The following is a 15319-nucleotide window of genomic DNA, read 5'->3' as shown; positions in this document are numbered from 1 at the left end:
TTGTTGTTGTTGTTGGTGTTGTTGTTGGTGTTGTTGTTGTTGTTGTTGTTGGTGGTGGTGTTGTTGTTGTTGTTGTTGTTGTTGGCGTTGGTGTTGTTTTGTGTTGTTGTTGGTGTTGTTGGGGTTGTTGTTAAAGCTCTGTTGTTTTAGGTGTTGTATAGTGTTCCAAGCCTGGGAAGAAATAGAGTTTCAGATGTGCTTTATTTTGCTTATCTGTCAGAACTGATGAAAAGAATAGTACACTGAAAAGTTGAATAAATCCTGAATGAAAACAAACATTATTTAAACCCAGGTCTGCTATAGTCATAAACTCCAAATATAATTTGTAGATAGATGCCAATTGACTTCCATATAATGTAATCTCATTGAAAAAAAATGGTTGAATCATTCTTTCCGGTGCAGGAGAATATCCGTGACAAGCTGCGTCCCATCACCCTGGCCATCACCCACACTATCAAACCCCCCATGTTCTCCTCAGACACTAACCCAGAGGAACAACACACACTGCCTCCCGTACTGGGTGTTACCACCTCCAACACCCTGCACTCTGAGGTCAGTTCCACACCAACAAGATCAACTTTCATCAGTCCTATAGTGACTATTTAAAAAAATAATAATAATAATGTCTTTGCCTTTATCTTAAGTCTGTCTGATATGTTGCAGGTGAATTTCCTGAGGGAAGGCTGTGGTGATGATAATATCTGTCAGAGCAACCTGAAGTTGACGTACCAGTTTGGAACCCGACCTATAACCTCTGACCGCTTCACCCCTCTGCCAAAGTTAGTAGGAATACGCATTTTTATATTCCCTAATCCCCCTCTCATATCCAGGTACGCACCATGTCTATTGCTATGGGTACAAACACTGTCCAGACTGTTCACACCCTTCTTGTTGCTGGAGAGAATTTTGTTGATGTAAAGTTTATTTCCTGCAATTCTACATATTCTGCCATGTCTAATGTGTATTCATGTAAAACATGACAACAATATCTATGGGCTAGTTCATCTGGACATGACTGACCAGTTATCCATAGTTCTCTATGGTCTGTAATGACTGACATGAGCTAGTTAATCTGGACATGACTGACCAGTTATCCATAGTTCTCTATGGTCTGTAATGACTGACATGAGCTAGTTCATCTGGACATGACTGACCAGTTATCCATAGTTCTCTATGGTCTGTAATGACTGACATGAGCTAGTTAATCTGGACATGACTGACCAGTTATCCATAGTTCTCTATGGTCTGTAATGACTGACATGAGCTAGTTAATCTGGACATGACTGACCAGTTATCCATAGTTCTCTATGGTCTGTAATGACTGACATGAGCTAGTTAATCTGGACATGACTGACCAGTTATCCATAGTTCTCTATGGTCTGTAATGACTGACATGACAAGAGGACCTGATGATGTACTACCCAATGACTGACATGACAAGAGGAACTGATGATGTAGTACCCAATGACTGACATGACAAGAGGAACTGATGATGTACTACCCAATGACTGACATGACAAGAGGAACTGATGATGTACTACCCAATGACTGACATGACAAGAGGAACTGATGATGTACTACCCAATGACTGACATGACAAGAGGAACTGATGATGTACTACCCAATGACTGACATGACAAGAGGAACTGATGATGTACTACCCAATGACTGACATGACAAGAGGAACTGATGATGTACTACCCAATGACTGACATGACAAGAGGAACTGATGATGTACTACCCAATGACTGACATGACAAGAGGAACTGATGATGTACTACCCAATGACTGACATGACAAGAGGAACTGATGATGTACTACCCAATGACTGACATGATAAGAGGAACTGATGATGTACTACCCAATGACTGACATGACAAGAGGAACTGATGATGTAGTACCCAATGACTGACATGACAAGAGGAACTGATGATGTACTACCCAATGACTGACATGACAAGAGGAACTGATGATGTCCCCTAAATGTAATCTACTAAAAGTCACCTTGTTCTTTGTACTATTACAACTTTCAAAAGTTAATTTAAAGCCGTACTGAGTTGCTTTAAAAAGTTAATTTTTTTGGGAGAACCGCTGTTCTCTTCCGTTCCTCTGTGTATTTAATAATGAACGAGGGGATTTGGTATATGGCCAATAAACCACAGCTAAGGGCTGTTCTAACGTACGACGCATCACGTAGTGCCTGGATACAGCCCTTAGCCGTGGTATATTGGCCATATACCACAAACCCCCGAGGTGCCTTATTGCTATTGTAAACTGGTTACCAACGTAATTAGAGCAGTAAAAATAAGTGTTTGTTATACCCAGGATTCAGGGCTTGAACCACCCGGTTTATAAATGTGTTTATCCTCCTCCTTCCTGAGATCTGGCACTGTGTCATTCCACCATTTTGTTTCATTCTTCTGTTCCTTCATATCTATTTCCTCATTCTCTTCTCATATCCAGAGATGATGAGGAGGTGTCAGTTTTCTCTCTGTCTGACCAGAGGTCCGTGGTGTTGGAGGTGACCGTCACCAACATGCCCTCTGACTCGCTGTACCCTGAGAAGGACGGTGACGATGCCCATGCTGCCCAGCTAGTGGTCACCCTGCCAGACACCCTGTCCTACTCTGGTTTCAGGGGACTACAGGTACACTACATTGCTCTGTAGTCTGTATAAAACTGAACTCCTTGTTAAGGGGTGCTGAGCTGAAGACAACTTGTAGAAGTAGAGCCCACACACACATACGGTACCATTTAAAAAGCCAGTTAGTACAACACTACGATCCAAGAGTGGATCTAACCCTGTGACCCGGGCCAGGAATAACCCTGACTAACTTTGGTCACGTAATACTCAGGGCCCTATGTATGGTCACATCAGTAGAGGAGTTAACTGGCTACTGTCTCCCATCCATCCTGAGTTAACTGGCTACGGTCTACCATCCATCCTGAGTTAACTGGCTACTGTCTCCCATCCATCCTGAGTTAACTGGCTACTGTCTCCCATCCATCCTGAGTTAACTGGCTACTGTCTACCATCCATCCTGAGTTAACTGGCTACTGTCTACCATCCATCCTGACTTAACTGGCTACGGTCTCCCATCCATCCTGAGTTAACTGGCTACTGTCTCCCATCCATCCTGAGTTAACTGGCTACTGTCTACCATCCATCCTGAGTTAACTGGCTACTGTCTCCCATCCATCCTGACTTAACTGGCTACTGTCTACCATCCATCTTGAGTTAACTGGCTACTGTCTCCCATCCATCCTGAGTTAACTGGCTACTGTCTCCCATCCATCCTGAGTTAACTGGCTACTGTCTCCCATCCATCTTGAGTTAACTGGCTACTGTCACCCATCCATCCTGAGTTAACTGGCTACTGTCTCCCATCCATCCTGAGTTAACTGGCTACTGTCACCCATCCATCCTGAGTTAACTGGCTACTGTCTCCCATCCATCTTGAGTTAACTGGCTACTGTCTCCCATCCATCCTGAGTTAACTGGCTACTGTCTCCCATCCATCTTGAGTTAACTGGCTACTGTCTCCCATCCATCTTGAGTTAACTGGCTACTGTCTCCCATCCATCCTGAGTTAACTGGCTACTGTCTCCCATCCATCTTGAGTTAACTGGCTACTGTCTCCCATCCATCTTGAGTTAACTGGCTACTGTCTCCCATCCATCCTGAGTTAACTGGCTACTGTCACCCATCCATCCTGAGTTAACTGGCTACTGTCTCCCATCCATCTTGAGTTAACTGGCTACTGTCACCCATCCATCCTGAGTTAACTGGCTACTGTCTCCCATCCATCCTGAGGTAATGGAACTCTGTTGATCCTGACTGTGTTTCCTGTTTCCTGTGTGTAGGTGGTGTGTCAGGCCAATCAGAATGGCTCTCAGGCAGAGTGTGAGCTGGGAAACCCCATGAAGAGAGATTCTATCCTGAAGTTCTACATCATCCTCAGCACCACTGCTATCACCATAGAGACCACGGAACTCACTGTCAACCTCCTGCTGGCTACGTAAGTCTTGGCTGGGCAACTACTTGAAGTTTAGGTCCTGAATGAGCCAGTATCACAGGATCCAAATGAACCTAGACCTGGCCTTAAATAATGCTCAATTGATAATTTGAAAGTGCTTCTTGGTCCTGAGCTTAAACCTAAGTGTCTACATGTGTCTCTCCTCAGCAGTTGGTCCATTTAACTCAGTGTTAGTTTCCTCCTGGTGTCTGTGATGTAATGTGTCCTCACTGTGTGTGTGGGGTTGTCTCCTCTTCAGTATCAGTGAACAGCCAGACCTGGCCCCAGTCACAGCCGTGGCTAAAGTCGTCATAGAGCTCCCTCTGGCTGTCAGCGGGTAAGTACTGAATTCTAGGTTATCACTAAGGATTTGTCCCTGTGCTTCTCTAGTGCATCACTCCTCTCTCTCTCTCTCTCTCTCTCGCTTTTCCTCCCTCCCTTCCTCTCTCATTTCCTTGAAATCATCACTAATCCAACATGACTGGATAAGTGAAAGCAGAAGGGAAAAAAAACGTGGAAAAAAATAAATGTCCCAGGAAGAAAGGATAGGAAAGATGGAATACTTTCCAGAGGTATTTGAACAGGGCCAAGTTCTATGATTCAGTACTCTATGTCAATCTGCCACAGTAAACAATGGTACTATTAACCCACTAACCCTCTGTCCATTAACCCACTAACCCTCTGTCCATTAACCCATTAACCCTCTGTCCATTAACCCACTAACCCTCTGTCCACTAACCCTCTGTCCACTAACCCTCTGTCCATTAACCCACTAACCCTCTGTCCAATTAACCCACTAACCCTCTGTCCATTAACCCATTAACCCTCTGTCCATTAACCCACTAACCCTCTGTCCATTAACCCATTAACCCTCTGTCCATTAACCCACTAACCCTCTGTCCAATTAACCCACTAACCCTCTGTCCATTAACCCATTAACTCTCTGTCCATTAACCCACTAACCCTCTGTCCATTAACCCACTAACCCTCTGTCCATTAACCCATTAACCCTCTGTCCATTAACCCATTAACCCTCTGTCCATTAACCCATTAACCCTCTGTCCACTAACCCTCTGTCCACTAACCCTCTGTCCATTAACCCACTAACCCTCTGTCCACTAACCCTCTGTCCACTAACCCTCTGTCCATTAACCCACTAACCCTCTGTCCATTAACCCATTAACCCTCTGTCCATTAACCCATTAACCCTCTGTCCATTAACCCACTAACCCTCTGTCCATTAACCCACTAACCCTCTGTCCAATTAACCCACTAACCCTCTGTCCATTAACCCACTAACCCTCTGTCCATTAACCCACTAACCCTCTGTCCATTAACCCACTAACCCTCTGTCTATTAACCCACTAACCCTCTGTCCATTAACCCACTAACCCTCTGTCCATTAACCCATTAACCCTCTGTCCATTAACCCATTAACCCTCTGTCCATTAACCCATTAACCCTCTGTCCACTAACCCACTAACCCTCTGTCCATTAACCCATTAACCCTCTGTCCATTAACCCACTAACCCTCTGTCTATTAACCCACTAACCCTCTGTCCATTAACCCACTAACCCTCTGTCCATTAACCCACTAACCCTCTGTCCATTAACCCATTAACCCTCTGTCCACTAACCCTCTGTCCATTAACCCATTAACCCTCTGTCCACTAACCCTCTGTCCATTAACCCACTAACCCTAACCCTCTGTCCATTAACCCATTAACCCTCTGTCCATTAACCCACTAACCCTAACCCTCTGTCCATTAACCCACTAACCCTCTGTCCATTAACCCACTAACCCTCTGTCCATTAACCCACTAACCCTCTGTCCATTAACCCACTAACCCTCTGTCCATTAACCCTCTGTCCACTAACCCTCTGTCCATTAACCCACTAACCCTAACCCTCTGTCCATTAACCCATTAACCCTCTGTCAATTAACCCACTAACCCTAACCCTCTGTCCATTAACCCACTAACCCTCTGTCCATTAACCCACTAACCCTCTGTCCATTAACCCACTAACCCTCTGTCCACTAACCCACTAACCCTAACCCTCTGTCCATTAACCCACTAACCCTAACCCTCTGTCCATTAACCCATTAACCCTCTGTCCATTAACCCACTAACTCTAACTCTCTGTCCATTAACCCATTAACCCTCTGTCCATTAACCCACTAACCCTCTGTCCATTAACCCACTAAACTTTTCAGCTTTTTTCCATATTGTGTCTATCTCTGATATTCTACCCAGGAAAGGGCTGAAAATAGCCCATATTATTATATGTAGCCTTAGAAATAAGGTTCATGAAATCAATAACTTGCTAACATCAGATAAAATGCATATATTAGCCATTTCTGAGACTCACTTAGATAATTCATTTGATGATACATCAGTAGCAGTACAAGGATAAAACACTTATAGAAGAGACAGAAATGCTTATGAGGGAAGTGTTGCTGTATATATTCAGAGCCATATATATCCCTGTAATGCTTAGAGAAGATCTTATGTCAAGTGTTATTGAAGTGTTGTGGTTGCAGGTTCACTTGGCACATCTAAAGCCTTTTCTTATGGGGTGTTGCTATAGGCCACCAAGTGCTGACAGTCAGTATCTAAATAATATGTGCGAAATGCTGGATAGTGTATGTGATGTAAACAGAGAGGTTTACTTTCTTGGGGACCTGAATATTGACTGGTTTTCATCAAGCTGTCCGCTCAAGAGGAAGCTTCTCACTGTAACCAGTGCCTGTAATCTGGTTCAGGGTATTAATCAACCTACCAGGGTGTTTACAAACACTACAGGAGCAAGATCATCCACATGTATTGATCACATTTTTACTAATACTGTAGAACTTTGTTCTAAAGCTGTATCCGAACCCATTGAATGCAGTGGTCACAATATAGTGGCTATATCCAGGAAAGTGTCACAGCAGTCTTCAAGAATGGACCAAGGCGCAGCGGGAATGTGGATACTCATAGTTTTAATCAACTCAAGTAAGGCATCCACAGGAAAAAACAATAAACAAGACAGCAACAGTTTTGCAGGCTATCAAACGCAGTGCAAAAACAACTACCCACAACCCCAAAGAAAAACACACACTACTATATAGGACTCCCAATCAAAGGCAACTCAACACACCTGCCTTCAATTGGGAGTCCTAATCACCAACACAACACTTAACACACAAAAACCTGCCTCGTCCTGACCAAAACTAATACAATTGCTCCCTCTGCTGGTCAGGACGTGACAGAAAGCCAAAGTTCTAACAGCTGGGCCTAAAATAGTATATAAGAGATCATACAAAATAATTTGCTGTGACTCATATGTGGATGATGTTAAAAATATTTGTTGATCTGATGTGATTAATAAGGAGCATCCAGACACTGCACTTGATGAATTTATGAAATTGATTCTTCCAATTATTGATAAACATGATCCTGTTAAGAATCTGACTGTTAGAACTGTTAAGGCTCCAGGGATTGATGAGGAATTGAAAAACTGTATGGCTGAAAGAGATGGGGCAAAAGGAGTGGCTAATAAGTCTGGCTGCTCATCTGCCTGGCTGACTTACTGCAAATTGAGAAATTCTGTGACTACACTCAACAAAAAGAAGAAACTTCATAATGAATCCAAAATTAAATCTAGATTCGGCTTCCTATTATCGCAGCAAAGCCTCCTTCACTCATGCTGCCAAACATACCCTTGTAAAACTGACTACCCTGCCGATCCTTGCCTTTGGCGATGTCATTTACAAAATAGCCTCCAACACTCTACTCAGCAAATTGGATGCAGTCTATCACAGAGCCATCCGTTTTGTCACCAAAGCCCCATATACTACCCACCATTGCGACCTGTATGCTCTCGTTGGCTTGTCCTCGATACATATTCGTCGCCAAACCCACTGGCGACGAATCATCCAGGTCATCTATAAGTCTTTGCTAGGTAAAGCTCTGCTTTATCTCAGCTCACTGGTCACCATAGCAGCACCCACCCGTAGCACGCGCTCCAGCAGGTATATTTGGGTGAAATAAAATAAATAAAAAATAAAAATGAAGCCAAGATCAATGATGTATAGAATGATGTAAAAAAAACTTGAGTACTTAAAATAAATTATGGGCAGAAAGATAAATTCAACTCAATCTTTCATCGAATCCGATGGCTTATTCATCACAAACCCATTTGATGTTGCCAATTATTTTAATGGTTATTTTATTGGCAGGAAATGCCCAGAACAAACAGTGAGAAATTATATTCATGCATAAAAAACAAATAATGAAAGAAAAGCAGTGCAAGTTTGAATTTAGTAAAGTTAGTGTGGGAAATCTTCTCAGGTTTTTGCCTGCCATATGAGTTCTGTTATACTCACAGACACCATTCAAACAGTTTTAGAAACTTTAGGGTGTTTTCTATCCAAAGCCAATAATTATATGCATATTCTAGTTTCTGGGCAGTAGTAATAACCAGATTAAATCGGGTACGTTTTTTATCCGGCCGTGTAAATACTGCCCCCTAGCCCTAACAGGTTAATCTAACAGCACTGTCCAATTTACAGTAGCTATTACAGTGGAAAAATACCATGCTATTGTTTGAGGAGAGTGCACAATTTTGAACATGAAAAGTTATTGATAAACAAATTAAGCACATTTGGGCAGTCATGGTACCAAATTATGAACAGAAATGCAATGGTTTATTGGATCAGTCTAAAACTTTGCACATACACTGATGCCATCTAGTGGCCAAAATCTAAATTTCACCTGGGCTGGAATAATACATTATGGCCTTTCTCTTGCATTTCAAAGATGATGGTACAAAAAAGACTAAAGAACGGTCGTTTTTTTATTTGTATTATCTTTTAGCAGATCTATTGTGTTATATTCCACTACATTTCTTTCACATTTCCATAAACCGCAAAGTGTTGTCTTTCAAATGGTACCAAGAAAATGCATATCATTGCTTCAGGGCCTGAGCTACAGGCAGTTAGATTTGGGTATGTCCTTTTCGGCAAAAATTGAAAAAAAGAGGCTAATCCTTAAAATGAAACAAAGCAAGTGTGTCCATGTATGCTGATGATTCAACCATATACGCATCAGCAACCACAGCTAATGAAGTCACTGAAAATACAAATCGTTCCTTAAGTGCTAGACCTCATCTGAATCAGGTAATGAATGGTGTGGCTGTTGAACAAGTTGAGGAGACTAAATTACTTGGTGTCACCTGTCGTGTCTTTGGCATCATTAAACTGAAGACTTATTTGTAGTTTATCAAATCAATTCTCTGTAATTATTATTACATGATTAACTAATCAGGTAGATGTAATTAACTAGGAAGTCGGGGCACCAAGGAAAATATTCAGATTATAAAGTTATAATTTTCCTAATATATCTTTCAGATATTTTAATATCTGATCAATTAGTCTTCTCATTAATGAATTATTCTTTACCTCACGTTAGTCTCATTCCAAACGTCGTAAATTGTTGATTATCTGCACGAACCCAGTCTTCACTATGAGTCATCCATACGTCAATTGTCTTAAATCATTTATTTACTAACTAAATAATCACAGAAATGTACAAACAAACAGTAGATATATTTACAAGGAAATGATAGAGGAGTTTCCCTAGTGGGATAAACCGGTATTGCGGCTTGGTGGACAAAAGGGAAGTGGGGGTCGACTAAGATAAAAGACACTACAAAGTTGATAATTATAACCATTGAAATGCTAAACCTTTGCACATGAACGCTCACTCATTCGGGAATAATTGCAATCGATATATATATTTACGCTCATTGTGTCGTCTTGATCTCTGTTGGAAAGTTCGTTGGTTAGAATGGATAGTTTAGAGTAACATTCAGTAATGTCGTTATAGAATAGATGTTTCAGCGGTTGTCGGTCTTCACGTTCAATGATACCGAATTCCTAGCTGCAGACTAGTAATTAGTATCAAAGATTTGTTCTTATTCTGTCGGTTCGATAGTCTGAGTTAACCACGTGGTATGGTTAAGAATTCAGCAATGGAATCAAACCTTAGCCCTCTTGTAATTGAGGTAAGCTTGGTCTCTACTCAAACCTTAGCCCTCTCGTAATTGAGGTAAGCTTGGTCTCTACTCAAACCTTAGCCCTCTCGTAATTGCATGGTCTGAAGTGGGAAAAACCAGGTGGGGGTTTTATTCGGAACATAGAAAAGGGCCTGTCCCATGATGCCAGGTCATGTCTGTGCCCCTGGGGGCGGACCAATGACTTAGTGAAACTTTAAACAGAAATACAATTCTCTCACATTAACATCATTACATAGCATCACATCATTTCACAAATAGTTTAATCTTTACTCATTCATTTTATACCACCATTAGATGCAAGCCTCACAACTGAGACTCTTGTATAAACAGGGTTATGGTAATGTGGCTGTATTGCGTCTCATGAGTTTCACAAAATTGTACCAAACGGACCAGTTCGTAGCTGGCTACTTCACCGACCTTTAATACATTCTCCAGAACACTAATACTATTCAGTTCTGAAGTTCTGTGAGTTGGAAGAAATTATTTTGTTCTCTCTATGAAAACTCACTCTCTCTATACTGTCTGGCCATGAGGAAGAATCTCCTCCAGGAATTTATGACCTGCCTAACAGCAGCCTGTGTGTAGGAGAGAGAGAGAGAGAGAGGGGGGGGGGGGGGGGGGGGGTGCAGAGAGAGAGGCAAGGTGCTCGCTGTACCCAAAGAGGGCAACATCATGACATACTTTAGATTGTAAACTGTCATGGCCAATTCATATAGATTCAATGGTTGCAAAGATGGGGAGAGGTCTAGCCGTAATAAAGAGATGCTCTGCTTTTTTGACACCACACTCCAAAAAGCAAGTTCTGCAGGCTCCAGTTTTGTCTAATCTTGATCATTGTCCAGTCGTGTGGTCCAGTGCTGCAAGGAAAGACCTAGTTAAGCTGCAGCTGGCCCAGAACAGAGTGGCACCTTTTGCTCTTAATTGTAATCAGAGGGCTGATATAAACACTATGCATGCCAGTCTCTCTTGGCTAAGAGTTGAGAAGTGACTGACTGCATCACTTCTTCTTTTTATAAGAAACATTAATGTGTTGAAAATCCCAAATTGTTTGCATAGTCAACATACACACAGCTCTGACACACACACTTATCCCACCAGACATGCCACCAGGGGTCTTTTCATAGTCCCCAAATCCAGAACAAATTCAAGAAAACGTACAGTATTATATAGGGTCCTTATTGCATGGAACTTCCTTCCATCTCATATTGCTCAAATAAACAGTAAACCTGGTTTAAAAAAAACAGATAAAGCAACACCTCGCGGCACTACGCCTCTCCACTATTTGACCTAGATAGTTTGTGTGTATGCATTGATATGTAGGCTACGTGTGCCTTTAAAAAAATGTATGTAGTTCTGTTTTTGTATAATGAACTTCTGTATTATGTCATTCTGTTTAATGTTTCATGTTGTGTGTGGAACCCACAGGAAGAGTAGCTGCTGCTTTCGCAACAGCTAATTGGGATCCTAATAAAATACCAAATACCAAACCCTAACCCTCTGTCCGGTAACCCACTAACCATCTGTCCATTAACCCACTAACCCTAACCCACTAACTCTAACCCTCTGTCCATTAACACACTAACCCTCTGTCCATTAACCCACTAACCCTAACCCTGTGTCTGTTTCTGTGTTGATTAAGGGTGGCCCGGCCACACCAGCTGTTCTTCAGTGGGGCTGTGAAGGGAGAGAGCGCTATGGAGACTCTCGACGACGTGGGCAGCGCTCTGGAGTTTGAGTTTACGGTGATATTGATTGATTGATCGTTTACTTTTATTTGACAATTAAAACTAGCCAACAGAAAATATTACATGAATCGTTCCACCAATTCGGTGCCTTTTGAGAAGTGTAACTTGGTAAAAACAACATTTGATTTGATCTCATTTTAACATTATGTTGTAAAGGGGACGTTCAACTGAATAAAAAACATGTTTCCCCATTTCAAGATGTTAAAATAAAAAATTACTATAGTTTCTAGCCTGTCTATCTAGGGGTAACATGGTTGACGTGTTATGCTCAACCAGCTCAGATTTCTACCACAAAACACCAGAAAATGACCAAAAAGAGTAGAACCATCTCACCTGCTTTTACACTATGATTTGACTATTAGATGTTCAATGTCATGTCAAAATGCTGAATATTTGCACTTTAGTAAGCCTTTATACAGATTTTTGAATAGTCTATGTGGTCTATTTTAATGCCAAGGGCACTTCAATAACAGGCTTTCAAAATGAAACATTGGTTCACAATTTCTACAATATCAAAGAGAAGCGAAAGGCACTCTTTTTGTGGAACAACCCAGATACATTGATGGCCACTTTTAGAAATAAGTGTTGTAATTCATGCTTTCAAATGTTATCATATGGGATAAAATCCACAACATGCTTGATGTACAATATGTGTTATTTTTATCCAAAATAAAATTACATTCAATATTGAAGACAATAAAGCCAGAGGGCTTATTTCCATTGAGTTCCTCTATTTCTTATTTTTGAGAACAAGAGACGGCGTAGCATGACACTGTAGCATAGCATCTTTGTATTGCTGTGAACAGGAGAAAAAACTTGGGCCCTAACTGACCCTTTGCTAAGCCCCGCCCCATAATCTTTTGCAACCAATTGCAGCGCTCCAATGGATAGCAACTGTCGTCAAGTCTGGAAGGGTGTAATTGCGGCCGGCAATTCGGGGCGTTCCTGCATCTGCAGGAACCCCTCTTTCTATTGGTCCATTTTTAAACTAGGACTCCGGTACAAAGGCAGGAGGCGGGGGCGCTCCAATACAGTAGGTGGCGCTAATGCACCATAACGTTGGATGCCAACCACCGATAAACCCCACAGAAAAAAAAGAAGAGGCTAAAACAGTTTCTTTCGTCGCTGCCTGTCAGGCACCGGTTTCCTGCAGTTCTGTTTACCACGGCGAAGGCAGGAATTTGGCAGGTGGGAGCGAAGGACACTGCGTGCTAGCTGGGACCCTGGTAGACAGGCGGGAGGCGACACGGTAGCTAACTAGCTAGGACACCCGTAGACAGGCGGGAAGTGGGGGCGCGACACGGTAGCTAATTAAAGTGAGGGAAAAAAGTATTTGATCCCCTGCTGATTTTGTACGTTTGCCCACTGACAAAGAAATGATCAGTGTATAATTTTAATGGTAGGTTTATTTGAACAGTGAGAGACAGAATAACAACAACAACAAAAATCCAGAAAAACGCATGTCAAAAATGTTATAAATTGATTTGCATTTTAATGAGGGAAATAAGTATAAACATAATTTTATCAGCTTCCCGTGAAGCGATTGTAATGACAGTTCACCACAACATACCCAATAGTTTTCTGATTAGTAAAGGGGTAGTTTCGAAACGCAGTTTGAGATCAATTTGAGGGTATTTTGCCAATGGTTGAATGGGGAATTGGGCTTCCTGTCACGTCGGCATAAAGGGTCGGGAGACAGGCGCAGGAATGCGTAATAAGGGTTTTTAATTTACCTAAATTACAGTGTGCCGTATAAAGGCACGGGGACGAAGACCAAACAAACACTATACAAAACACAGGGTTGAAACCCAAACAAAAGATCGAGGAGTACCTCGAATAAATAACACAAGCGCACAATGATTAGAACACACGGGACGAGACCAATAATCATCTGCGCGATCCACAAGGGCACGAAAGCCAAAACAGCACAATTACTCGCACACACCAACGGACATTGTAACAATAATCAACAGCCCAATGGAAACCAAAGGGCACACTTCTACAAGTACTAATCAGTGGGAATAGGGGACAGTTGTGCGTAATGAAAGTTACGGAGGGATCCGTGACACTTCCCAGGAAAATGTTGTCTGAGGTTGCAAAACAGTTACCAAGGCGACGAGGATTAGCAAAGGCTCAATTGTAAGCATATTTCAAATAATAATTTGTTTCGATCATAAACATTTTATATTGACTGTGTTTCATTCAACTAATAAATCAATCCTCCATGTTTTGATTAGGTGACCAACACTGGGCCGTCCCTGCAGACTCTAGGCTCTGCCTTCCTCAACATAATGTGGCCTCATGAGCTGTCCAATGGGAAGTGGCTCCTGTATCCCACCGCTTTTCACTTCCAGGGCCATCCAGAAACCCACTGTAGACCCCACACCTCCCTCAACCCACGGAAGTTCTCCCACAGCTCTCCTTCTGAAGACCAGCCACAGGCTACAGTACGTGTACTAGTACAGGAAAATACCTTTCTTTCTCTTTGCCAACAATGAATTAGTCAATATCAATAGTAAAAATAGTAATCTATAAAGTAAAGTAGAACAAAAACATAGAAATAAGAAGAACACGAGAAAGTAAATAACAGACTGACCAGGTAAATCCAGGTGAAATCTATGATCCTTTATTGATGTCACCTTTTAAATCCACTTCAATCAGTGTAGATGAAGTGGAGGAGACAGGTTAAAGAAACATTTTTAAGTCTTGAAACAATTGAGACATGGATTGTGTGTGTGCATTTAAGTGGCTGCTGCATTCATATAGAGGATGTCACCATATTCTAGGACCAATAGGAACGTTGACTGAATAATATGCTTTCTACTATCAGGCGAGAGGCAGGACCTTTCTATAGAAGAAGCCCATTTTTATTAGGCCATAAGTAGCAAATAGAAGTTCAAAACTTGTAATGTCCGCAAGAACTTAAGTTGATAAAAAGATCTAACACAACATTAGGTGATAATATATGGATTATTATGGATTTATAAACTACAGTTGAGGTCGGAAGTTTACATACACTTAGGTTGGAGTCATTAAAACTCGTTTTTCAACCACTCCACAAATGTCTTGTTAACAAACTATAGTTTTGGCAAGTCGGTTAGGACATCTACTTTGTGCATGACACAAGTCATTTTTCCAACCATTGTTTACAGACAGATTATTTCACTTATAATTCACTGTATCACAATTCCAATGGGTCAAAAGTTTCCATACACTACGTTGACTGGCTGTGGCTCAGTTGGTAGAGCATGGTGTTTGCCACGCCAGCTTGGTGTGTGCAACGCCAGGGTTGTGGGTTTGATTCCCACGGGGGGGCCAGTACAAAAAAAAAAAGTGGTATGAAATGTATGCATTCACTACTGTAAGTCGCTCTGGATAAGAGCGTCTGCTAAATGACTAAAATGTAAATGTTGACTGTTCCTTTAAACAGCTTGGAAAATTTCAGAAAATGTCATGGCTTTAGAAGCTTCTGATAGGCTAATTGACATCATTTGAGTC

General features: G+C 41.7%; 1 protein-coding gene across 3 annotated transcripts in view; it reads left to right on the top strand.

Moving 5' to 3' along the window:
- The window catches only part of itga7 (integrin, alpha 7), a 94443-nt gene that overhangs the window by 65313 nt on the left and 13811 nt on the right, over window positions 1-15319 (top strand). For all 3 annotated transcript variants that reach the window (XM_014134012.3, XM_014134011.3, XM_014134013.3), the window contains exons 11-17: window positions 403-552; window positions 664-779; window positions 2464-2647; window positions 3865-4019; window positions 4276-4353; window positions 11716-11818; window positions 14059-14268. In XM_014134012.3, coding sequence (XP_013989487.2) covers window positions 403-552; window positions 664-779; window positions 2464-2647; window positions 3865-4019; window positions 4276-4353; window positions 11716-11818; window positions 14059-14268 — 996 coding nt within the window. The remainder of the gene's footprint in view (window positions 1-402; window positions 553-663; window positions 780-2463; window positions 2648-3864; window positions 4020-4275; window positions 4354-11715; window positions 11819-14058; window positions 14269-15319) is intronic.

This window comes from Salmo salar, chromosome 12 (assembly GCF_965601325.2).
Source record: "Salmo salar chromosome 12, fSalSal1, whole genome shotgun sequence".
Lineage (NCBI taxonomy): Eukaryota > Metazoa > Chordata > Actinopteri > Salmoniformes > Salmonidae > Salmo > Salmo salar.
This window is presented reverse-complemented; position numbering and strand designations above follow the sequence as displayed.